Genomic DNA, 27,589 nt, shown 5'->3' on the forward strand with positions numbered 1-27,589 from the left:
TGCTACGGATGCTAACGTATTTACAATTCTCATAGCAAATCGCTCACACGTAACTCACAAACTGTAGGTGTAAACTTAAATACAAATGCATTCACAAACATATTAGCTGAAACAACTTACAGCCAAATGTGGGCCAAAGCAGAGCGCAGCTATCCTTTATCCATGTGAGACGTCTGAGTCACTTCTCAGTCATACAAGGTGACGATCCAGGCAGACCCAACTCTGCCACCACAGGGCATCATTAAACAATACAATACTTTTGTAGTTTTTGGATTGTTATTTTGAGATTAAGGGGTACTTAAAGGGTTAATTCCGATTTGCGCAGAAACTTGGTTGATGTCGCCAGCGCTGGAACGGAACTCGTTCGTAATCCGGGCACTGCACTACCTGTACTCTATCTTAGGACATGTCCACACGTAGCAGGGTATCGCAAAAAGAACTTTTTCCACAGGACGGCATATTATCCACACGCAGACGCACATTTTGGGCATTAAAAACGAGGGTTTTTACGACCAAAGTGAAGATTTGTGCATTCTGCGTTTCATGCGACATAATGTGTACATTAATAACCGGAGGTTTGTGGGGTTTTTTTTTTTAAGTTGAAACGTCACTCTGCGACAAAAAACCCATGTTTACATTCTGGGACTGCACTTAGGCTTGCGAGGACAACATCACATATACGTTGCAAATCTATTAAAGACGTATCTAATGCACATATAACCGCGATAGCGACCTGTACTAACATGCTAATGGTTCACTAACATCTCACAAGGCAAGTGCTAAACAGAAGATACAATTGTTGAACAATTTTTTTCATTCACTGTGTGCTTAGATGCACATTAATATGTTAAAAAAAAAACTTATGAGGTTAGCTGTGGATGATATTTTTCTTACAAGCGAGGTGGTGTGGCTTTATCTTGATCGATGGGGCAAAATACTTGTTTTTAAAAAGCCCTGCTAGGTGTGGACATGGCCTTAGTTTGAAGACATCTAATGATCAATAAGCATAACTGCTGTGCTAAGCTGTGCCCAGGACTTGTACAAAGGGCTTTACATTCACGTTGAAGGCAAAATGCCCAAAAGCTGATAAACACATGTTGATATTATCCAATTTTTAAAAACTTTTATCGATATTGTAGCTCCCTGATAATATCAGACAACTCCAGAAACCATTTGTAAATATAAGCCGCAGTAACACTTTGACATTGGGTTCATAAGACAGTCATATTAATGACATGACATGTCCTTTCTTAGATCACTAACTCTATGTCAGTCTGCATCTTATACATCCATTCTAAAGTGACATTATTGACAATGACATTTGTCATATGCAAAGGTGGGTAGTAACGCCATAAATTTACTGTTACATGAGTAACTTTAAGAAAAATGTACTTCTTAGAGTAGTTTTATTTGAATAGATTTGTGAAGAAGTGCTATTCTTACTCCGCTACTTTGCGTTACTGTAATTACAATAAAAATGTATTAGTTTTTATTTTTATTGCCAGAGACGCCAACAGCTACGCAACTAGTTTTACCAATGAGATGTCGGAACAATAATCACGACTCCATTATACCAATAAGGGGTCGTTTACATGGTGACTCTCCGAGAATACGAAAAATTTCAAATTTGCATTTACACGGGCCCGTCGCCATTCGAACAGTGTCGCAATTCTGCATGAACACATTGTAGTATTCATGCCAAGCCCAGGGGGCAGTGCAGATTTACAAGGTGACAGCGCAATGACTGAGTTGCGGAGTGGCCTCGCGTGCATATGGTGTCGGCGAAGACGAAAAATTCTGAATCCTGCCTCCAAAGTGGAAGAATTCGATTGCGGGGGATTGAGGCGGGCTTTCTCTGCATGCCTATCAAAGGCTCCCGCGGCGCGAGACTGCGCCGATAACGTCAGCACTCGTACACGTCACATTGGGCGTGCGCAGCGGTGCTACTAAACATTAAAAACGGCAAATTTGGCAGAATGTTGGCTTTAATGTACTGTTTTAATAATATATTTAAATACGTTGAATGTTTCCATTTTTATGCATTTTTTAATTTAAAAAAAATGCCATCGCTTCGAGTGGGCGGGCATATTTTTTCCAGGTTGAGGAGCTTGGTGGGGTCAAAGTGCATCATTCCCTATCACCTTGTAAATCTGCACTGCCCCCTAGGGCTTGGCATGAATACTTCGTGTTCATGCGAAATTGCGACACTGTTCGAATGGAGGCGTGCCCATATAAATGCAAGTTTGAAATTTTTCGCATTCTCGGAGAGTCACCATGTAAACGGCCCCTTAAATTCCCTCCCAGTTTTTATTTGGCACCGACTGACCGCGGGAATCCAGAGATTTGATCTTGTAGTTTCATAATAGGAAATGTGTTTTCTCCACTAGAGGGCACTCATGCTCTTTGGACGAATCATGCTTAATTTCTGTAGGTTTATTTATTACGCAGGAATTCAATTTTATTTTGTATTTCTTTGGCTTAATGTGGTTTTGTAGTATGTTATCGTACCGCATAATAACAGTTCATATAACCTCATAATAACCTATAATATGACCTTGTGCTTTGAAAAAAAATCAAACATCTTAAAGTTACAATGTTACTCATTACTTGAGTATTATTTTCATCAAATGCATTTTTACTTGTGGTTGACTATATTTTTTGGGCTACTCTACCCACCTCAGGTCATAAACATACATTAATGTTCATGACAGTGTTATATCACAATTATGCCTGTCTTATGACAGTCTTACAAACCCAGTGTTAAATAAATGCCATTAACCCCATTCAGCGGTCTATTTAATATCACTGTAATTCCATTAATGTATTTAACGCAGAACTTGCCATTTACCTTGAAGCGGCATGGACCGACTGCCGATGGTGACTCAAATCTCCGTGCGTCATGTGTCCCAAAACAAAAAGGAACCCCCCAAAAAGTCGCTGGCATCACCTCGCCTTCCGAGCTGAAATGGCTTACATCCAGGCAATAGCGCCGGCAACTCTACAGTAAATCCATAACATGTGCATTTAGGTCACGGCCTTATTGACCTCAAGCACTGGAGGGCTTTTGGATTGTTTGGAAATGGAGACTAAGGCATCGATACAGTTAAGTACACAACAACGCCGCATGCAATCGCACGTAAACAACGCAAGGAAAAAATGATGCCGTCGATATGTTATCTTCCAAACAGACGCGGTTCAATCTATAGCGCTGCTATGCTAAAAACGATCAATTTCAACATGAACCCGATAACGATTCAGTCCAACATGACGGCGAAAGTAATGACACAGATTGAAAACGTATTTTTAATGACAATACAATACATGTAAAAATGCTAATTTAAAAAAAAAAAAAGCTAGCAAATAGTGACTATGCTAGGATGACGCTGGCGAGATGAAGATGTTGAAGAGTACGGCAAAGAGGAAGAAGACCAGGTAGCCCACGATACACATCCAGAAACGAGGGTCCTTCAAAAGCTTCTTGTTGTAGTCGCTAAAGAACACGTAGCCCACCGTCATGCCCGCTACGATCCCCCCAAAATGAGCCACGAATGACACCTGGTCGCGGTAGGGAACTCGTGGTTAAAACTCCTTTACACAGCATTTCACTATTAGCTTACTGATTCATTTCTGGGTACCATTACCAATTAGAATCCACAAGAATCAAGCTGTAACATGATATACTGTAACGCGCCCGCAACAACAAACTCAAATGCATGTCAGCCATTTAGTGCAAGCAGACACACGTACCTTCATAGCGCTCTCGTCGCCGGCAAATCTTCTGTAGAAAGCAAAGCCAAAGTCCACGCCCACTGTAATGCATAACACACGTCTCAATAATACAAAAAAGTATACAATGGAAAATTAAAAGACAACATGTCTACCTACCGATGATCACTATAACGAGGATTCGAAACACCCCGAGTAGAGGGATCATCTCTCGGAAATTCTGCAAGAAGAAATATATATACTATTCAGTTACCCGTTGTGCTGCAACGATTAATCGATTAACTCAAGTAATTCGATTGGGAAATAAAGCTTTGAATCAAATTTTGCTTCTTCGAGTATTCGTTTATATTAGATTGGTGTTGTAATGGTTTGTTTTGCAAGTGTTTGCATTTAGTTTTATTGATTTGGGTGGATACACTGCCCTCTAGCATCAACACTGAATATGACAACTCATTTAACATGGCAGAATCCAGCTGCTTCCTGTTAAGACCATCATAAGATAAGTTGTTATTTGAGCTAATAAGTTTTTTCTACGCATTCGTAATGGCAGGATTATGTGTTTCACCGATTTGTTAAGAGCATTGCAAAAAAAAAAAAAAAAAAAAAAAAGGTTGGCATTTTACAGCATTCAAGCTAATGGACTTTTGCCATGCAAGTTAGCCAATTGTTCTTTTCTTGTACTTCATCGTTTTTTTTTTATGTTTAAAAAAATAAAAATAAATTAGGGCTGTCAAAATTATCGCGCTAACGGGCGGTAATTAATTTTTTATAATTAATCACGTTACAATATTTGACGCAATTAACGCACATGCCCCGCTCAAACAGATTAAGATGACAGCACCGTCCACTTGTTGTTTTTTGGTGTTTTGTCGCCCTCTGCTGGCGCTTGGGTGCGACTGATTTAATGGGTTTCAGGCTTCAGCACCATAATTATTTTTGACATCAACAATGGCGAGCTACTACTTTATTTTTTGATTGAAAATTTTACAAATTTTATTAAAACGAAAACATTAAGAGGGGTTTAAATATAAAATTTCTATAACTTGTAATAACATTTATCTTTTAAGAACTACAAGTCTTTCTATCCATGGATCGCTTTAACAGAATGTTAATAATGTTAAGGCCATCTTGTTGATTTATTGTTATAATAAATACAGTACTTATGTACAGTACGTTGAATGTATATATCAGTCTTGTGTCTTATCTTTCCATTCCAAAAATAATTTACAGAAAAATATGGCGTATTTTATAGATTGTTTGAATTGCGATTAATTACGATTAATACCTTTTTAAGCAGTGATTAACTCGATTAAAAATTTTAATCGTTTGACAGCCCTAAAATAAATATTTTATTTTAGTTTTAAATGAAAGTGCAATTCAGCATAGTTTGAAAAACACTTGGGAATTTTATTCTGTATTCGCATTTATTGCTCTTTTGAAAATATGTTTGTTTTACATCTCCTAAAATTTATTCTACAACGCATGAAATGTTCCTAATCCGATTACTCGATTATTCGAGATAACTAGCTGTTAGATTAATCGACTAAAATAATCGATAGCTGCAGCCCTAGTTACCACCTCGTTTCTCTGAATACTTTTAAATTCCTACTTTAGTACGTAAGGGTACTCACCACCACGGCGTTCATAAAGTAGCCCCCGATGAGGGCGTAGACCCCTCCGGAAGCCCCCACCAAGGCACTGAGGGGATCAAATATGGAGCTGGCCAGCGAACCTGAGGAGACGGTGCAACAATTAATTGATTAATCGACAACTAATCGATTAGCAAATTAATCTACAACTATTTTGATAACCAATTAATTGCTTAGGACCTTCTTCACTTTAACCTTGTCTAAATTCTTAAAATTATAACATACATATAACTTCCTAGTTGTAAATATTATCAGATTTCTTCATTATATTTTGCAGACGTCAATACCATTTCAACTAGTGGCGTGACAATTAGTGGTTAGAACCTGTGACCACCGCATGGTGCGATACGATTTGCGATCCAAGGCTCACGATAACGAGGATCTCACGATATGGCGATACAACAATTATGGATGCATTGGGTAGGAAATAATTTTAGGACATTCTACAAAACAAGTAGTACTATTTTCATCCTTTTGCTGTGTATTGGAACGAGTTTATCACTAATAGATGTGCAATCTGTTTGAAGTTGGAAGGTGGCAACAAATGAACATTCGTTTATTCACTGCCATTCCTCACACTTCAAACGGGTTGGACATCTATGGCCGAAAAGTGGCAGCCAATGCGGAGTTCACTTTATCACATCAATTACACATTAAAAAAATCCAGGACGCTAACGGGAACAAAACTCACGTTCAGGTTTTTGCCAAAAACGTACCTTTCATCCAAAATTTGACAAAAAAAATACCCATTCATTTCTAATGGCCAAAACTTCCTATTAATTTCCAATAGCCGATCGATCGGGTCCGATCACGTCATTTTCGAAGTATCGGAATCGGCAAAAAAAAAAAAATAACGGCCATGCCTTTTTTTTTTTAATATATACAGTATACTGTATATTTTAATTAAATCGTTTTCTAATGGCGTACCGCACGCAGGCTATTTTTAGACCGTGACGTCGCATCTTAAAGCGGAAGTAAAGCCGAAGTGGGACATTATAGACCCGCCCTCGCATAGACACAACGTAATTTGTGCTACTTATCACCGGTAATCTTTCAAAAACGAACATGCTGATCACGCATTGCTTTTTTGGAACTTGTAGAAACGACTATAGACATTACCACACATGAAGGATGTTTTCTTCATACGTTTCCGGAAACCAAAAACTCGGGAGGAAAAAATGTGAAGACCGAATCAACTTGCACGGACTTTTAACACCAGCTCGGTGAATCCATTCACATTTCATATGCAGTAAACATTATGTTGGGTTGGCTTGGTCTTTCAGAGGACAAAGAGGTAAGCCATTTTTATATTTTTAACTTATTTTTTTTAGCGTAAAGTTGTGCCATACTGCTTCTGTCTGACAATGAATGACCTGAAAAGAATTACAATGGTATCTGACTGCCACTGTTACAGTTTCTGTTATACATATATATATATAAAAAAAAACAACATTAGTAAGGGGGAAGTGTAAGTAAATTCTAGGATTAAGATGTGTTATCAATGAAAAAATTAAAAGTGTTCATTGGCTGTCACTGAGTAACATTTGCGATCGCTCTCCCTACACCAAGGGTGTGTAACACCTTATGTTACTTCCCAACGCAGAGAAGATATATCAATTGGTAGCACTACGCACAGTCATGGTTGCAGTTCCCATCATGCATTTGGGCATGGCTACAGTATCATTTACTGAAAGCTCAACAAATACACTAGATGGCAATATTTAGTCACAATATACAAAGTCACAAGTCTTTCTATCGGTGGATCCCTCTCACAGAAAGGATGTTAATAATGTAAATGCCATCTTGAGGATTTATTGTCATAATAAACAAATACAGCACTTATGTTCTGTATGTTGAATGTATATATTAGTCCGAGTTTTATTCATTTTTTTCTTAATGCATTGCCAAAATGTATATGATCGGGAAAAATTAAAGGGAATGATTGGAATTGAATCAGGAGCAAAAAAAAAGCAATCGGGTCGGGAAATGTCGGGATCGGCAGATACTCAAACTAAAACGATCGGGATCGGATTGGGAGCAAAAAAACATGATCGGAACAACCCTATAGACCCTACTCACGTGACGTCACAGCCACGCCCCCGCGCCATGATGTCCGCATACTCGCTATAGAAATGCATTAGCGCTTCGTAAATTCTTCCTATTATTGCACGTTTTACTGCTCGTCAACATTAATACTCAAAATGGTGAAGTCGTGTGTGGCGGTCGGTTGCAATAACAGAGAAGATAGACGGAGAGACTTGAAGTTTTACCGGATTCCGAGGGACCCGGAGAGAAGAGCGAGATGGACTGCTGCAATTCGACGACAAAACTGGGCTCCAAACGACTACCACAGATTATGTAGTAGTCATTTTATATCTGGTAAGGTGCATTTAATATATATTTAGAGGGTTTTGGGCTGACAACCACAATTAAGATCATTGCTAGGCTAATCGCCGACAACATACACGTATGTATGTAGTTAGTGCTATCGCTAAACCATATAAACATTAAAAGCCCTAGCTCCATTGACAAATGATATGAAATACATTAGACTTGACAGTGGATGTTAGCAAGAACAAAAGATTTTGAATTGAAAATTTCGTAACTCACCTTCCGAGCACAAGATTCCTGCCGAATTTTCGTGTACGAGGACGTGTTTCACCTAACCAGCAACGTAGCATTTATAAGCCTCCAAGCTCTTAAAGTTTTTCAAACTTTCATGAGAATAGGCTGATTTTGTGTGGGTATCAGATGTCAGGCGAAGCCAACGGGTCGAAAAACATCGATTTAGGCATCAAATACGGATCTGGCGAATGGATAAACTGCAGCTTTTCCACGTAACGCCTTTTATGCAACGGATCCAATGAGTTTACAGCGTCAGATAACACCGGGGCTTCCATGAATTGCTCTATAACTAGCTCGACTAATTGAAATCAATGAGAATAAGTCTGAAAAAGAGGTACAATATGGTGGCCGGAAGCAGCGACACGCCCATTTTGTGACGTAGGTGAGTAGGGTCTATTCACCTTTCATTTCAATGGCACAAAAACTTCCTTCACTCGTATTGATTTTCAACCTAGGTGACTCAAGATCAACTGGAAGTGACCCAATATGAACAGGAAGTGACTAGAGCCGTCCCGACTAGTCGACATAGTCTACGTTATTGATAACGTAAATGCGTCGACGAGCACACCAACCCGTTGACGGTTAATAGAGGGTTAAAAAATATATGCGTGGAAAGTTGAGAATGGCGGACGCTCAAGATTCAAGCGGGGAAACGGCACAAAGCCAAAAAAGTGCATCAGAGTGACCAAAGCATGGACTAATTTAAACGAAACAAAGGAGGGTACACTGTAGGCCTGAACGATATATCGTTTAAACATCGCCATCGCGATGTGCGCATGTGCAATAGTCCCATCGCAAGGACGTGCGATAGTTTTTTAATTTCATTTTTTTTAATCCACAAACGTTTGTTTTGAGGAAGGAGAGGGGAAAAAAAGCGCACAGCTTCTCTTTCTCTCCAGCAAGTCATCGGCTCCTCCCCCTCCCCCTGCAACAGCGGAGTGGAGGGAGGAGGGGCCGAACAGCAGAGCGGAGGGAGGAGGGCCCGTTCTCAAAGGGAAAGCAAGCAATCAACACGTTGGAGGAGCAAGGAAGACTGTATCCAAAAGGAGTTTTGGAAGTATTTTGGCAAGAACAAGACTATAAGGGACAAAAAACAGCCCTGTCGACAGTGCCTCGCCATGGTTGCCTCAACAAGAAGTAATCTGTCAAACATGTGGGACCATTTAAAACGCAGGTATCTATGCATTCCTGCTACGAGCTCCCCATCAGAGGCTTTTTAGCACAGGTGGGAACATTGTTACGTGCCAACGTTATTGTCTCAAGCCTGCTATAGTGGATAAACTAATAGTCTTGGCCAAAAACCTATGAGACCCAGTTGAGAATTGCTGAGCAAGGAAGGTGGACGATATGCAGACAAATACATAACACAGCTGAAGGAATGTCTTTTCTTCTTTTAATGTGACAGCTATCAGGAAGGCAGGAAATTTGGGAGTTAAAATGGTTCTGTTATTCATCACAGTTATTTGCAGTTATTCAGTTCAATTATTTACAAGTTCAATTGAGTTTGTTTCTTTTATATTTAAATTTATTGTAAACCGTATTTTTCAAATAACTATATATACTTAATATTTTTGTTGAAATATTTTTACAACTTTGTTGCCGTTTTGCAGTTTTATATTGTTATATTTTGTGTAAACAACTCAGGGGACTAATGCACTTGCACTTTTATTAGTCAGATTTAATATTTAAGTTCAAATATGTTGACAACTTTGTTGTTTAACTGAGGTTTTTATGTATTGTTATAGTTTGTGAACTCTTTTGTCATATTTAATATTTTTGTTCAAATATGTTGACAACTTTGTTGTTTTACTGAGGTTTTTATTTATTGTTATAGTTTGTGAACAACTCTTTTATTTGTCATATTTAATATTTTTGTTCAAATATGTTGACAACTTTGTTGTTATTTTACAGAAGTTTTTATTTGTTATATTTTGTCAAAAACTAAGGGGACTAATGCACCTGCTCTTTTATTTATCATTTAATGTATTTGCTGCTGTTGAAGTGTAAAATATTGTATTCAATAAATGATCTATTTTGTGCAGACATGACTTCCTGGATACCTTCATACAGAAATCTTCATCATTAACAAATTAAACGGTATTATATGAATACACTGTGGTCACGGTGTGTTATGTAAAGTATTTCCAAACAGCTATTCAAGTCATTTAGTGAAAATTTCTTTAAAAAAGATAGATCTTTTTTTTTTTAATATCGCAATATAATATCGCAATATATTGCAAACCTAAAAAAAATCGCGACAATAGTTTTTTCCAATATCGTTCAGGCCTAGTACACTGTACAACAAGCTTGCATACCACGGCAGCACGTCGGCCGTGAATGAACACCTGAAGCGCCGTCACCCAGGTATAATTTTGGAAGATGACAGGAGACAACAAGTTGGCCGATTGTAAGCCCATATAACAACATTTCTTTAAATTGAAGTTGCCTTTATGTGCGTTGTTACGACAGTATTAGGGGCTAATGTCGGGCTAATGTAGCTGAATAAGCAGCTACGTACATAGCGCGTTGCCGCCTACGTTAAAATCAACATTAATGATAACATCTTGTGTTTTACAGTCGTTGTTACAAATAAGAAAATTATCATTTTGTTTCATCTACCTCAAATTATAATCAATAGAAGAATTTAGACTAATCCTTCGTCGTAGCTCCCAGCGAAGGTACATGTATGTAAAGTGCGTAACGGCTCACAGCTACATTATCCCTACGTAATAATGCGACTTTTGTTTCTCTTAGCAATATTACGACTTTAATGTCATTCTTTATTATTTTTGATTATTTATTTATTTGTCCCTAATACTCTGTTGTAGCATCCGTCATATCAACGTACATCATGAAGTTTTTTTCACGTACTTTACTCCAATGATATGTCACATTTATTTATTTGCTCTGCCTGTGCTCACTCTAATGCTGAGAACAATATAGACATAGCACAAAAAGAGAAAGTAAGAATTGTCTTGAATCCTGTTGGAAAAGTGAAGTCACAGTGTTCTGAAACTGTTTACATTCCATTCTTTTTGCACTAGTGAATGCCAGCAGCATTTGACCTCATTGTTAATCGTGATTGTTATTTTTGTGTTTTTTTGCACTTTAATAAAGAATTTAAGTGTTCCAAAATAGTTTTGTGAAGTAAAAATCAACAACAAAAATTTAATTGCAAGATTAGTATAAAAACTTTTTTAAAAAATCGTTAAAAAAGTCTAATCGGGAGACTAACCGGACACTAATTTGGAGAAAAATAATCGTTCGGGACAGCCCTAGAAGTGACCCTGAAACGCCTCAAAATCAACAGGAATTGATCTGATACATCTACAGGAAGTGACCCTGAAATGCTTCAAAATCAACAGGAAGTGACCCCGAAATCCCCAATAATACCTGACTGCAGCAGACAGCCGCTACAAACTATGCCCATAAGATGCTACGGAAGATATCACATGTATATAGAACTTACGGTGGCCGAGAGGTGTCAGGCGAAATGCAAAGTCCAAACACTTTGCAAATAGAAAAAAGCACGAACCCCAATTGTAAACGCTTTGCAAAAGAAAAAAGCACGAATGCAAACTGCCACAACACGGTCCCCAATTCCTAAAGCGCGATTGCAAATTGGCAAAATCACAAACCCCAATTGCCACAGCACGACAGCAAATGGCTCGCAGCACTAATGACAACTGCCACAACACGATCCCCAATTCCTAAATCGCGATTGCAAATTGGCAAATGCACGAATCCCAACTGCCACAACACGACAGCAAATAGCTCGTAGCACAACAGCAAACGGCTCACAGCACAGCAGCAAAATCACGCAACACAACGGCAAGTGGATGACCCGGAAGTTTAAAAAAAAAAAAAAGACGACACTTTATATGTGCTTTGTGTAAGTTCTCTACAACTGTGAACGACGGAATCTAATACAAAAATCCAGAAAATCACATTGTATAATTTTTAAATAATAAATTTGTATTTAACTGCATGAAATAAGTATTTGATACATTACCAACTAGTAAATATTTCGGCTCTTAGTTCTTTTTTAAGAACCCCTCCTGTTCTCCACTCATTACCAGAAGTAACTGCACCTGTTTGAACTTGTTACCTGTATAAAAGACACCTGTTCACATGCTCAAACAAACAAACTCCAACCTCTCCACAATGGCTAAGACCAAACAGCTGTGTAAGGACATCAGGGATAAAATAATAGACCTGCACAAGGCTGGGATGGGCTACAGGAAAATAGGCAAGCAGCTTGGTGAGAAGGTAACAACTGTTGGAGCGATTATTAGAAAATGGAAGAAGTTCAAGTTGACGGTCAATCTGCCTCGTTCTGGGGCTCCATGCAAGATCTCACCTCGTGGGGCATCACTGATCATGAGGAAGGTGAGCGATCAGCCCAGAACTACACGGCAGGACCTGGTCAATGACCTGAAGAGAGCTGGAACCACAGTCTCGAAGAAAACCATCGGAAACACATTACGCCGTCATGGATTAAAATCCTACAGCGCACGCAAGGTCCCGCTGCTGAAGCCAGTGCATGTCCAGACACGTCTGAGGTTTGCCACTGACCATCTGGATGATCCAGAGGAGCAATGGGAGAAGGTCATGTGGTCGGATGAGACCAAAATTGAACTTTTTGGTCTAAACTTGGCTCGTCGTTTTTGGAGGAAAAAGAAGGATGAGTACAACCCAAGAACACCATCCCAACCGTGAAACATGGAGGAGGAAACATCATTTTTTGGGGCTGCTTCTCTGCCAAGGGTACAGGACGACCGCACCGTATTGAGGGGAGGATGGATGGGGCTATGTATCGCCAGATCTTGGCTGACAACCTCCTTCCTTCAGTGAGGGCCCTGAAGATGGGTCGTGGCTGGGTCTTCCAGCATGACAACGAGCCAAAGCACACAGCCAAGGCAACCAAAGAGTGGCTCCGTAAGAAGTATCTTAAGGTCCTGGAGTGACCTAGCCAGTCACCAGATCTGAACACGATAGAAAATCTATTGTGGGAGCTGAAAGTCCGTGTTGCCGGGCAGCAGCCCCGAAACCTGAAGGCTCTGGAGAAGATCTGCATGGAGGAGTGGGCCAAAATCCCTGCTGCAGTGTGTGCAAACCTGTATATGCATCTGTAATAACAAAGGTTTCTGTACCAAATATTAAGTTCGATTTTTGTGATGTATCAAATACTTATTTCATGCAATTAAATGCAAATTTATTATTTTAAAATCATACAACGTGATTTTCTGTTTTTTTGTATTCGATTCCATCCCTCACAGTTGAAGAGAACTTATGATACAAATTACAGACCTCTACATGCTTTGCAAGTGGAAAACCAGCAAAATCGGCAGTGTATCAAATACTTGTTCTCCCCACTGTACCAACCATCATAGCAAAGCTCCTATAGCAATTTCTTTAAAAACTGCATTTTCTAGTTTAGTAAGTGCCATTACGTTAGTGAAGTTTTCGGGCATTATGTTGAGAAAATTCCTCACCTGCCAAAACCCCGGCCATGTAAAGTACTCCAACTTCAAAGCCTTTATGGACCAACTCCAATGGGATCCCCAGCAGCAGCTGCATGAACAGATTGCCTAGAATGTGCTCCACACTGAATAGAAAAATAAATGTTCGTGTTGTTAAAACTAAATGACTTCAAAGCACGACAACCCGCTGTTTGTTTTCTCTCCGTTGACCGTTTGGCCGGACTCACCCGGCGTGGACCAACATGTAAGAGAGAAAGCGCCACGCTTGCTGCCTGTACTCGGGCCGGTACGTCAGACGGCTGTTCCAGATGCCTTCCTCCAAAGTCACCCACTGCTTCTGAGGTTTCCATACGGCGTAGTAGATGAACATGGACAGCTGAGGACAACAAGACAACAGCTATTGTGTCATTGAACAAAACACTGCAGCAACTTCCCGTTGGACTAATTTGACATCTGCAATAGCATGGAAAATGAATGAATGAATGAATAGTCATCGTAAATCCATGTTGTAGTCAGAGATAACATTATTTGGAATGATCTTAACATCTGTTTGTGATATTAAGATATAAAAAGTAACCGATTCATACCACTCAAAACGGAGAACTATTTTCTCATAACACAATTTCCTTTAACTATTTTCCCCCCAAGTTAGTCTCATATTGCTGTTTCACTCCCGAAAAAAAACATTTCTTCTGTTACAATTTTTTTTTCTTGACTACACTCGTCATTAATTGCATTGTTTTTGTAAACCAATTTTCTTTGTAATATGACATCAGTGTGTTTTCTGCAGCCCTTTTAATTTTCCTCTTAGTCTTTTGGATAAAAATACTTCTTAGTCTTAGTCATATTCTAGTAATTTCTAGTGCTGCAACGATTAATCGGTTCACTCGAGTAATTAAATTAGAAAAAAAATCAAATTTTGCTGCTTCGAGTATTCATTTAGAATGGCGTTTTGTTGTTTTGGGCGGTAACACTGCTCTCTCGTGGTAACAGCGAATATGAAAGAACTCATCTAACTTGGCTGGATCCAGCTGCTACCTGTTAAGACCAACAAAACGGACGATATTGCTTGAACTAATATGTTTTTATTATTGCATTAGTAATTTAGTTTATAGGTGTATTTGGCAGTTTTTCAGGAATATATGTGTTTGAAAGATTTGTTAAGAGCATTGTAAATTAAAAAAAATTGTTAGCACATAGACTTCATACTATATATCGACGGGACACGGGGCCGATTAATAGGGAGCCCATCGTCATCAAAGCTGACCGAGTGGAAACACAAAGAGCTTTTTATGTTGAAAATTCTTGTGAATAAATTCATTGAAAATTCTTGTGAATAAATTCTTAAATGCCTGAATTATTTTTAGAATTTACGTAAAACAGTCAATTCTTGGTTAAAAGCAAAAAAACTGGGCAGTTAGCATTTATTTTAGTAGTCGATTAATCGATAAACTAGTTTGTCGAATAATCGAGTAATCGCATTACGAATATGGAAAATTAAAATACCTGAGCTGAGCCTAAAAAAATAAGGATCTATGTACAACAAAAGAAAAATTGGCTAACTTACAGAGCAAAAGTCCGCTAGCTTAAATGCTATAAAACGCTTTTTTTTTCTTTCTTTCTTTTTTTTACAATACTCTTAACAATAGGTTCAGACGCATATTTCCACAAAAACGGCCAAATATACCCATAAACTAAATTACAAATGCATTAAAAAAACAGTAGCTCAAACAAAAACTTGGCTTATGTTGGTCTATGTTGGAGCAGCTGCATTCGGCCATGTGAAATGAGGCAGACTAGAGGGCAGTGCATCCACTCAAATCAATAAAACTGAATGCAAACACTTTCAAAATAAACCATTACAACGCCACAATAATTAAACGAATACTCGAAGCAGCAAAATTTAATCCGAATCTTTTTTTTCTCATCGAATACTCGAGTTAATCGATTAATCGTTGCAGCACTAATTTATTTCACGTAAATATATCGAATGTGCTGCTAGTCTTTAAGCCACTGTGTCGTCGGCAGCCTTACAACAAACAGCATTTTACGTTGAAAATTCTTGTGAATAGATGCTTAAATCCCTGAATTCTTTATAGATATGAACGTAAAACAGTCTCGATTCTTGGTTAAAAGCAAAAAACAGGCAGTTAGCATTTATTTTAAGTAAATATTGCGAATTATGACACCAATGCCGTAGCGATTAATTTCTCCCATTGATTTTTTTCACAACATTTCAAAGCATGGTACAAAAAATATAATAATTACGTGGAATCTTCAAACAAATCACTCCTGAGACAATCCTTCCTGTTTGTATGCGGTACAGCTTTCATACTTTTTCAACCTAAATCCGGCATTGGATTGCTGCACTTGTTTGAGAACAACTGCGACCGACTTCAAGAGAGTGAAGCGGAGAGTGGGGCAGCCCCCTACGTGAAGGCGTGGCTCTGTGTCTGGGGAATGTGTCCCATCAATATCATTATGAAGTCTATGGTAAGCATTTTGTAGCATTTAAGCTAGCGGACTTTATCAAGTCTATGGTAAGCATTTTGTAGCATTTAAGCTAGCGGGCTTTTGTTATGCAAGTTAGCCAATTGTTCTTTTAATGTACTTTGATCCTTATTTATTTTCCTATACTGTTGGAAGCTTATGTTCAGGTATTTTAATATATTTTATAAAATATATATATTTTTCTTTTAAATGTATTGCACAATTCTGAATAGTTTGAAAAAACACTTGGGTATTTTATTTTGTTTTTGCATTTAATGCTCATTTTAAAGAGCAATCTTAGCAAATCTTTGTTTTAAACCTTTTAAAACGCATTAAATGTCCCTAATTCGATTACTCGATTATTCCAACAAATTGATAGATTAATCGATTACAGTGAGACCTCGCTACTTTGTGCCCCTCAGTCCATCATGGATCTTCATTCAATTTAAAATTTGTTTTAAATAAATAAATACAGTATTTTATTTAAAAATGTTAAGATATATGCATGTATACCGTAACTTTCGGACTACAAGGCGCAACTGACTATAAGCTGCCACCCACCAAATTTGGCACAAAAACAGTTGCCTGGCTCTGCCAGACTATTCTCCCTGTATATTTCAAACACTGACAGTATAGTCTGGGAACCATCCCATTAACGGCCTCTCGAGCAGGTACAAAATCAATCGACAAATCAGATTTGTTTATTTGCGTGACGTGTTCTTAACGAGCAACGTCACTCTTGCGTGTCGAAAGTCGTCTCCACAGAAACACAGATGGTGAACGGCAGAGCCGAGAATATGTTCCAATCCACGGTAAAATACGTTTTAAATCACCAAAAACTAGGGCTGTCAAAATTATCGCGTTAACGCGCGGGAATTAATTTTTTAAATTAATTTGACGCAATTAACGCACATGTCCCGCTCAGACAGTATTCTGCCTTTTGGTAAGTTTTACAGCAAGGCTTTTTGTGCTGTAACAGCGAACTCTTGTGGTCGCTTTGCGACATGGTTTATTTTTTTCTTGCCAGTTCAATATGGCTGCACGATGTCTCGGACTGACGCCTACGTTGTAATGTTGTGCTTATATGATCCTTGGACAAGATTTGTCCGTAAGTATGGTTGTTGTAAAGAATGTACATATTATGTTAGTAAGCGAAATGTTATATTTTTTGTATGAGACGCTTTTTATGTTTAGTGAACCTGTATAGCGTGCTAAGCTAACGTTGTTGCTAATGCAATGCTTGTGTACTTTTATTTTGTAGTTTTATGACGGTCTAAAGAGGACAATGGTTTGAGGCTATTTTATCAATAAATCAGATGAAAAAGGAAGAAGTCTGATTATTAAGGCATCGTTCACTAGCTGTCTAGCTTTGGAAAAAGTAGACGCTTCGGAGTGAGGACAGCATAGACAGATTTAAATGACAGTAGAGTGAAATGCCCACTACAGTCCTTATGTTGAATGTACAGTGGGGAGAACAAGTATTTGATACACTGCCAATGGGTTTTCCCATTGGCAGTGTATCAAATACTTGTTCTCCCCACTGCATATATCCATCTTGTGTCTTATCTTTCCATTCCAACATTTTACAGAATATATATATAATTTACAGAAAAATCTGTGTCTGAACCAGGTCAGAGCATTGTGAAAAAACTTTAGCATTTTATAGCATTTAAGCTAGCTGACTTTTTCTATGCAAGTTAGCCAATTGTTCTTTTGTTGTACATAGATCCTCATTTAAAAAAAAAAGAAAAAAAAAAAAGTATACCGTTTGAGGCTCAGCTCAGGTATTTTAATTTTTCATGTTCCTTATCCGATTACTTGATTATTCGAACTAACTAGTCCATCGATTAATCGACTACTAAAATACTCGATAGCTGCAGCCCTAATGATCACTCAGCACAGACCTTGAAAGGCTGAAGCATCATGGCAACTCTAGCTAAGATAACAAAAAAAATTACCAAGCAGCACCAGACATTTTTTGTGTGGAGCGCAGCACGTCACATGAGTGACACGGCCAAACGCTGCTAACTATGCGTGCTAACTACACATGTCACACATTGTGAACTTATGACGGAAACTATGGCGAATTTTCATCTCGTTCTCATCTCGTCAGACGAAAACTGGCATTCGTCTCGTTATGTTTTAGTCCCCCAAGACATGTTTTCAGCTTGTCATCGTCACGAAAATAATTTGTCATCGACGAAATATTTTAATTTCATCGGTGACGAAAACAGCACCACAAATCGTATCCTATTATGAGCTACCCAGACGTTCCCACCCATATTATTTATGTACCGACTGCAGCTCTCACCATCCCACAATGGCTTTGCCCTTCAAACCATAATTCAACCGGACTGTTTGGATGTCTCCTGCTCTGTTTTGAGCGCATGTGATGAATCACAGGCCACAGAAGAGGAAGGACGTGACGCTCAAAAGACTTTTGAAATGAGCTCTTGATTCCACATCTCTTACCTCAACAACACTGATGACGATAATGAAGATGGGTGGGGGGCAGCAGTTGGCCCTCTCCAAATAAGTGCTTCGGACATCTTCCGGAAGCATCCACCTGGAGATGCCTTGCTGAAACTTTTCTAAGCATCCCAATTTCCGCCTCCCGTCGGGATGGTGTTCCTGTTGTTCCTGTTTTGCATCTTCTTGCTCCACAGGGAACGGCTCCCGCTGCTCGAGGTCCACGTCAGCCATCGCCACTAAGCTGTGACAATACATTGAAATGGTAATTTAAAGCAACCTAAATAAACTTCTAAACTAAATTACAAATGTATAAACAATTATGTTAGCTCATACAAAAACGTATGTTGGTCTTAACAGGGAGCAGCTGGATCCAGCCATGTTACATGTCATATTCACTGTTGCCACTAGAGGACAGTGTAGCCACCTAAATTTACATGCATCTATACTTACAGAATTTAATTTAAGAAACTACTTCCAGAACCAAGTTATTTTGTAAGTAGAGGTACCACTGTATATTACTATATAAAAGAGTTCTAAAAACATTTATGAACACTTTATTTACATCTACTTATGTACACTTACAGACGTATCATATGAGTGAGAATGAATGTACAGCACAGACATTATTTTATGTATGTTATTAATATTTTATTTACATTTCAAACTATTGTTTAAATGATACATGTGCATTTATAGAGTTTTATATACACAAAAAAATTTGTTTAAAATGGGGGTGACACTACTTCGTGGCTTCTCCCTTTACGCGGTCGGTTCTGGTCCTCAATAACCGCGATCCCATCGCAGATTTTTTTTTTTCAATTAAAAACAAAAAATATACAGATGAGCTGTCCAGAGTCGATCACATAATCTCACTCTCCCTGCTCTTTGTTGGTCAGGCAGTGCACTGGAGTTGCTTATAAAAGTTAATGATGATTGACAGACGTTTAATGTTTGATCAAGCGAACTTCAACCGCCGTATGCGTCAATCATTGTTTAACTTGTTAAACAGTTGCTGTGGCAACTCATTGTGTGTGAGTAGTTTGAGCGGATTGGAGTGGACTCACTCAATGAAGCATTTAACAAAGACAAGCATTGTTCTGCTTTATTCTTGTTTAAAAGTAATTCGGTGGGACAGTAACATGTTTAAAACTTAATCATTATTACATCTGAAGAAATCATTTACTAATATATATATATATGGCGAAAACACTGACAAGGCTGAAAAAGCAGTTTCTGCTCTTGCACCTCTCTTTAAAATAAACTATTTTAAGCCAAAACAAGTGTTGTGTTTGATAGAAAAAATATGTCTATATGCTGCCATAGCAGTTTCATGGCGTTTTAAGCCCCCGATCTATTTTTAATTTGTCTGTTTTACCCTGGAGACCCCCGTTTACAGACATCGCGCAACCGCTTGTTTCAACCCAGCCATAAAAAGAAGTAATCGTGTTTATTATTCGAAATGTCTGTCATTTTTAGCTTAGAATCATTTGAATTGATGCCTTATATTCTTAAAATTCTTAAAATGTATTCACTCGCATATTTTAGACTTCTAAACAAATTACGTCACAATGAAAAAATAGTGTCTGTAAATAGATCACGGCCATCTACCTTATAAATATTGCTTAATTGTATTTTTTTTTTGTTACTGTCGCATTTCCCTGATGTCTTAGATGACAATCGATCCAAACAAAGAAAAATTGAGAGAAAAAAAAAAAAAACGTTTAAAAGGGTAAACAAAGAAAATCTAAATCACTCCTTGATGTCTGCGATTTCTGCATTACCACTGTTATATTACCGTGTTTCACCTATAAAATCCCCAAAAAGTCCAGCTGTGGTCATTCACAGCTGTGGCTAGACAATCGGTGAGACATGCCACAGTTTTTCGATCGAAACACGGTAAGTACGCGATATCTCGTTAAAATCATGGTTTCTGTAATTATGCTCTCTCATATCAAGTTAGGGTTTAGGGGTTTCATTTTTATTTTAAATCCCCTCCAGTTCAAAATTTTTCTTCCTCCAGAAAATTGAGATTTTAAGCTTTCCAATGATGTATCACACATGCATATCGGAAAATTTTGAAATTTGGCCAAATTGGGGGTCTCAGAGCAGAAGTTCCCAAGTTGTTTTGTTTTTTTAAACGTGTCTTCTGTATATCAATCTTCAATGCTAAATCTGAATAAATACATTGAACACACACACACACATAAATAATTCATTTGGGGCTGGGGTCGCTACTTCGCGGTTTTTCATTTTACGCGGTCGGTTCTGGTCCCAATTAACCGCAATAATTGAGGGGTACTACGTGCTCCCTGAGCGCTCCTTCCTAATTTGTTCGCCTCAAGGATGAATAAATCTTCACAATGTTTTATCAATATTCTTTGTAACGCTTTTAAGATAAACACTACAATAAAACTCGAGACACTGACTCACAACGTGCCATTCTTTTAAAAAGGCAAACTTACCTCGAACTTCAACGAGATGCGTGCTTCTAGTAGAAAACAAATATTGACGTGATACTTGGATTAATAAGTGACCTCTTCAGTCCTCATTTGGTTAGTTGCCTTTGTGTTGTTTTGAATAGTTCAGTAGTAGCGAGCCACCATGTTGCTAACCGGCGTCGTTGCCTCGCGTCTTGAATAAAAAATGACGGAGGCGGAGGGTAGGAAAATGGCTCTCGAAGATAATTATAGTCCCCCGAGTTTTCCCCCTTTCCTTCCTCCCAGCGACTAAACAAACAAACCGCGCGTTATTCGGAATATGTCAGCGTGCGACTCCAGAGTTCCGAGGAAGCCCGGAGGAGAACCAGGAGGGCGGCTACCAATTCCACAGCTGCTCCTTACCTGACTCTACCTGCTCGCCCCTCCTTTTGGTGCCACACCCGGAAGCTGAGACAAGAAAGGCGGGCTCAATTTGCCTAGCTTGTCAGTCCATAGACGAAAAAGCAAACTGGGTAAGCACAAGCAGTAAATCCCTCCATTTTTCAGACTACTCAGTCATGTGAATTTAACGTGATTTTGTATGCTTCCAATTCTGAACAAGGGACAAAAGGAGTGTTATATTAATTGACCGCGAGATGGTGCCAGAGTCCGTGTTGTGCTTACTTATGCTGCTTTCAAATTCTCTGGGAAAGATGCTGCCTAGCACTTGCTAATTGTTTGTAACAAACATTTTAGAAAACACTTGCGTTACCAAAAAAAAAAGAAAAAGTTTTTATAAATGTGTACACCTTGTTATCACGTTGGCGTCAAGAAAACTTGCGAATTGACGGTAAATATTCTTAGAAAACTTAAAATTTCTTACCATTTACGACCTGTACGCGCTCTGCCGTTTTGAAAAATGGTACACTCATCTCAGAAAGTCACGTATCATAATAAAATCTGAGTTGTCCAGTAGAAAATACGACCTGACCCGGCATTCATGTGCAATATTCGACTCGACAAGTGGTATTTACTAGGGTTGGGAATCTCTGGCATGAAGCCGATTCGATATGTATCTAGATACACAGGTTACGATTCGATTAAAAAACGATACATTTTTATGGCCGAGCGATTCGATTCGATAGTTTAAAAACGATACGGTTCGATACAGAGTGAAAACGATACGATAGTAAACATTTGTTGTGTGTGTTCGTACAGTATTTTAAAAATATAAAATAAGACCACATTACTAATAGCAAAATTAAACAAAATTTCATACCAACGTCATGTTTTATTTTTTTATGAAAAAAAAATTAAGGCTTACTATATGACCGTCATTTTGTTGGCTGGAATTGATAATAAAACTCCATTGACAGACAACAATAAAGAGCAGTAATTCAATTACTGTATTTCCTGGTGTTTTGAACACAACAGGTAAGTAATTTAAGTGCAAACTTTCAACGTAAACATCTTACAAACAAAAAATATTAATTATATGCAGCAGCTCTAGAAATTTTTTTTAAACCTGCTAGTGTTATTATAAATAAATAATAAATTATGCTTTACGACTGGTATAATTGGGGGAATAAAAACAAGGCATTTTAGACAGGTCAATAATCATTACTTTAACCTAATACACAGCAAAGTCATTCAATTATGCCTGTGCTTCCTCATTTTTTATTCCTCATCACTGTCCATATCTTTTTTGAAGGGCAGATTTTTCTTGAGGAAGATCAACTAATCCACATGTTCATGTTTAAGTAGACTGCGTTTCGTGGAGACAATATGCCACCCTTTCCACCATTGTAGTGGGTTATTCTTCAGGATTAAAAACTCACGATCTGTGTACGCTCCACACTTCACACAAGCTCGGTCCCATGTGAACATATCTGGCTGCCTTCATCACTTCAAAGTCCGACTTTCGTTTTCCTGGGTGCGTTGAAAATCAATCGCTGCACGTTGCTGGCGTCGGTGATCACACTGTCCATTGTTTTAGCATGTTGCTTCGTTGCCACTACTAGTTTCGTTTTGGGCTGTGAGGAACATGCTACGGAGCGTGCGTTACAGTGGCTTCGTTAGCTCTCACGTTGTTATGACACGCCCGTGACGATCGGGTAATGACGGCGACTAGTAGCGGTTCTGCCGAAATGCATGGGAAGTTGAGGCAACCACGACCGTGAGAAGTGCTTGTCCATATTATATCATGCGTGCGGTCTCAATCCAAGTGCGCTGTGTGGTGAATGACACAAGCGCAGCATGTGAAGCAAAATATTAAGCAATGCATTGAGCTAGGCATTAGAAGCCGATTCTTGTGCTCGCGATAGCCGAATTCTATTTCTACTATCGGTTCATTGAATATTTAATGGCTAATTACTGTCGAATGGTAACTTTACTAACGATACATCTGTATCTCTCACCTGTAAAACCGGATATCCGGTCGTATCGGTTTATCGTTCTCAAGCTTAGTATTTACCATAATTACGACACCATATGAAGGCAGCATTTCACTAAGTGTGTCCAAACTGCAGCCCGCTGTCCGGTTTTTGACCTGTAGCCAGTGATAAAAATGGCCTGCACAAGAAGTTGAAATTCAACCTACATTGTTGCAGTTCTCTGCTTTACCATTAGATGGAGCTAGTGATTTAAAAAGTGCCTGTAAAAAAGTGCCTTGCATGTTGAAAACAATGGAGGAAACTGTGGGATTTTTTTTTCAATAAAGTAATATAAAAAAATAAAATAAAAAATAGAAAATGCAATTTCCGCAGAAATTGTGATTGTAGCATTACTGTGATCATTGGTATATTGGGTCACTTCTTGTTGATTTGAGGGCATTTCGGGTTCACTTCCTGTTCATATTGGGTGACTTCCTGTTGATTTTGAGGCATCCGGAGTTACTTCCTGTTGATTTTGGGTCATCCCAGGGTCACTTCATGTACATATTGGGTCACTTCCTATCAATTTGGGGTTATTTCAGGGTCACTTCCTATCCATTTTAAAGCATCCCAGGGTCACTTCCCGTACATATTGGATCACTTCCTATTGACTTTGAAGCCTCCCAGGGTTACTTCCTGTACATATTGAGTCACTTCCTGTCGATTTGGGGTTATTTTAGGGTCATTTTGTTGATTTTGAGGCATACCAGGGTCACTTCCCATTCATCTAGGGTCACTTGGGTTAGAAACACGTTAATTTGTGCCGGATTAATATCAGACACCTCTTGATTTTGGCCTTCCTGTGTTCCAGGACTTAGTTGGGCAGATCCAACACCTCTCATGTATAGAAAATAATAGTAATATAAAATGTTATTTAAAAATGTATAAAATTAAATTACATGCATAAATTAATTTGCAGAACAAAATCCCAAGAATTGTATGTTGTTTATAAAAATTTAATGTCATTTTAAAGAGTCGAAAATTTGTTGACGCACTGAAAAACTGTACCAACAAATCACGCCCCTGACATTAAAAAAAAACTTGTGGAAATTTGAGGCATCTTGGGAGCAAGCAGCCAGGATTGAATGGTATTTCAACATGCTAAAAAGACAGTTGCATTTCCTGTCTTTTTCAAAAAGAAGGAAGATGGATCAAAACGAGTCAGAAAAGAAACAACAGGCGATGAGGGCAGCTGCAGCAATCATGTCAACGGGCAGGACCAGGTGCAGCAGGTGGCTAGCGCCGCAGCAGCTAGCCAGGTTCACGGACAGCCAGCCAAGCCGGGGCAGGAGGCTGCTACCGAGGCAGCAGCTGGTCAGGTTCAGCGCCATCCGGAGTGGGGCCAGCTACAGCGCTAGCAGTCAGCCAGGTGGACCACCAACAGCCGGAGCAACAGCCCAGTACCCTTATGGGAAATTCCGGTTTGGCTTGCACAATTTGCAAGGCGCTGGGAACTTTGGGGCCAGAGGTGGGGGGGTGAACCTCTCAAAAGAATGGGTTTGTGTTATTGTAATCTGATTTTTTTTTTTTATGTTTTACAAGTTAGACCTGTTGAGAAACTAATTGATAACTGTGTACTGTAAGTCCCACCTGTGGTTATGTGGGCAATTCCCCGTGCTGTGCAGAGAATAGCCTAAATAATTGTAAATTTTTGTCATAACATTTATACCATAGATATTATCTGAAATTGAGGCTTGTAAGTCCCACAGCATGGCAAGTGGGCATTTGCGTGCCGTTTTCAGCACCATTTTCTGCGTATGTTCCGGGACCTATGCCCATCTTGTCATCCTTGCGCTGTCATATGTACTTTGCGTTCCGGCACCTTATGATTTACAAATTAAGCACTGGTTAGTAGAGGCATGCGAAATTTCCGATTCTTAGATTATTCGCGATTCGGCCGTGGAAGATTCGAGAACGATTCACAAACATCCAAATTCCGATTATTGAATTATACCAGGTAAAGCAGAACTAAAACACAATCGGTGCAGTCTTCAGGACGCAATGAGGAACGGACGGAGAGCAAATATGTTCAACTCATGCCGCTAGATAAAAAAATTAATACCTGACTGCGGCCGACAGCTGGTTCAAACAACGCCCAGTTGCTAGTTGCAACAAACATACGGCCACATACGGCTATAGTAGATATCACATATATGTAGAACTAGATCTAAATGACAGACGACTGCGGTGTTAGAACATATAAAAAGAACTAGATGCGAAACGACAGGCTTAGTAGTTGCCGCGTTGCAAACAGCCGCCATCTTAAAGCTGCTCTAGAAGGCTCTGTTGTAGCGAACCTAATTAACTTTTTATCTGAAATACTCCTAAATCAGCAAAATCTTGACTTAAGTTTTAAAACTTTGACATATTGTAAGTAGACAGAAGGGAAATTTTGGAATAACGGGAGCAATTTTAACAACTTTAGCGGTTGATTCACATCATTAAATTAATTGTAGTTTAAAGCTGCTGAAACAGAATGGGGACTTGAGTATTTTATTTAATGTTTTAACTGTTAACTTGATACATAAATATTAGTTTGGTTTTGCCTAATAGGATTTTAAAACTATTTTGGAACTCATGTACTAAACATTAAAAGGGGGGGTTTGGGTGACATCAATAATCGATTTATAATCGAATCATAGCCTCTGAATCGTAATTGTAATCGAATCGTTAGGTACTCAAAGATTCCCACCTCTACTGATTAGATATCTATTCAATTGGAGTGAATTGAAGTTTTGTTGCTATTAAAATGAATGGCGAATAGGGCCATTGGAAATCAATGAGAAATTTTGGCCATTGGAAATGAATTGGTATGTTTTTGGCAAATTACGGACGAGAAGTACATTTTTTATCAAAAACTATCGAACATTTATGCACCTAAGTATCTTTTTTTTTTTTTTTTTTTAATTGTGTATAAATTAGGGCTGTCAAAATTAACGCGTTAACGGGCGGCAATTCATTTTTTAAATTAATCACATTCAAATATTTAAAGCAATTAACGCATGCGCGGAACGACCCACTCAAGCATTGCCGCGAACAGACTACAATGGCGCCGTTGGAATGGACGCAGGTGTTACCGGCACCCGCCAGGGGAGCTGCTGTTATTTTCAATGTGACCGGCTTTTTCAGATTGAGCAGTGAGGAAGAAAGTGGTCGAGCGAGAGAGGGAGCGAGAGAGTAGAGAAAGTGCGCAGTTAGCGCAGGCTCAAGTGCGGCGTCCCCCACATGCTTTTGTTTTGTTAATAAAAGTACCCACAAATAGCCATCCAACGGCTCTCTGTGTTTATATGGAAATCGGATGAACCGAGCCAACCGACAACAACGAGCCAAAATGAATCGCCGGTCCATAGCACCGCCAATTACCAAGAAGGACGAATTGGTACCGCATGCATTTATTTTGAGCTGCGCTATTTAATGGGATAAGCGGTGGCATCTCTTCCACAACTGTTATTGCTATTGTGGCAAGTGACATGAGGAAGAATACCTGGAAATTATCTTTTTCTTAACCCCATGTATTGTACTCAACGCAGAGAAGATATACCATTTGCAGCAACCACTGTGACTCATGGTTGCTCAAATTCCCATCATGCATTTGGGCGGATAAGAACATTTAAGTCGCTACAGTATCATTTAGTTTATCATTTTGTGAAAGCACAACAAAAATAATATTCCTATCTCTCAAAAATAATGTTCACAAAAAGAAAAGCGCTCAATGCAAAGAGATCTGGCATTCCCAATCAAAATAGCTATGCAAAATAATACTCTATTCAAACATTAAGTTTAGCTCAACAAATACACTAGATGGCAATATTTCGTCACAATATACAAACTATCAAAATTACTATAACTTGTACTCACATTTATCTTTTAAGAATTACAAGTCTTTCTATCTGTGGATCCCTTTCACAGAAAGAATGTTAATGCAGTCTTGTGGATTTATTGTTATAATAAACAAATACAGTACTTATGTTCAGTATGTTGAATGTATATATCCGTCTTGTCTTATCTTTCCATTCCAACAATAATTTACAGAAAAATATGGCACATTTTAGAGATGGTTTGAATTGTGATTAATTACGATTAATTTTTAAGCTGTGATTAACTCGATTAAAATTTTTAATCGTTTGACAGCCCTAGTATAAATGATGTAGACAAATTTTAGGACGAGTTGTTAAGTAACTATCACGCCCCTGACTTACACAAATGTTCTGTACATGAAAGTTATCAAACCATACTAAATAGGAAACATTTCCTCAACAACATTGGATGCAAAATGGAAAAACTCATTTGACAGC

General features: G+C 38.6%; 1 protein-coding gene across 2 annotated transcripts; it reads right to left on the bottom strand.

Moving 5' to 3' along the window:
• Window positions 1-2,295: 2,295 nt before the first annotated feature.
• Window positions 2,296-21,438, bottom strand: LOC130914866 (rhomboid-related protein 2-like). Of its 2 annotated transcripts, none has more exons than XM_057834429.1 (8): window positions 21,286-21,438; window positions 18,446-18,686; window positions 13,711-13,859; window positions 13,496-13,608; window positions 5,358-5,458; window positions 3,886-3,946; window positions 3,748-3,809; window positions 2,296-3,555 (listed from the first exon to the last, which is right to left on the bottom strand). In XM_057834429.1, the coding sequence occupies exons 2-8, from the start codon at window positions 18,674-18,676 to the stop codon at window positions 3,373-3,375; spliced, it is 900 nt and encodes a 299-aa protein (XP_057690412.1). In that variant the 5' UTR covers window positions 18,677-18,686; window positions 21,286-21,438; the 3' UTR covers window positions 2,296-3,372. The 2 variants fall into 2 exon arrangements, with proteins under 2 accessions (XP_057690412.1, XP_057690410.1); XM_057834427.1 differs by lacking the exon at window positions 21,286-21,438 and adding an exon at window positions 20,908-21,274.
• Between the last annotated feature and the right edge of the window lie 6,151 nt (window positions 21,439-27,589).

The sequence above is a fragment of the Corythoichthys intestinalis genome, chromosome 4, assembly GCF_030265065.1.
Source record: "Corythoichthys intestinalis isolate RoL2023-P3 chromosome 4, ASM3026506v1, whole genome shotgun sequence".
NCBI lineage: Eukaryota > Metazoa > Chordata > Actinopteri > Syngnathiformes > Syngnathidae > Corythoichthys > Corythoichthys intestinalis.

Coding starts and splice junctions, on each gene's coding strand:
- LOC130914866 (XM_057834429.1), bottom strand. CDS start 18,676: ATGGCTGACGTGGACCTCGAGCAGCGGGAGCCGTTCCCTGTGGAGCAA. Junction 5,459..13,495: donor CATGGCCGGGGTTTTGGCAG/GTGAGGAATTTT, acceptor CCGTCTCCTCAG/GTTCGCTGGCCAGCTCCATA. Junction 3,810..3,885: donor CCTCGTTATAGTGATCATCG/GTAGGTAGACAT, acceptor TATGCATTACAG/TGGGCGTGGACTTTGGCTTT.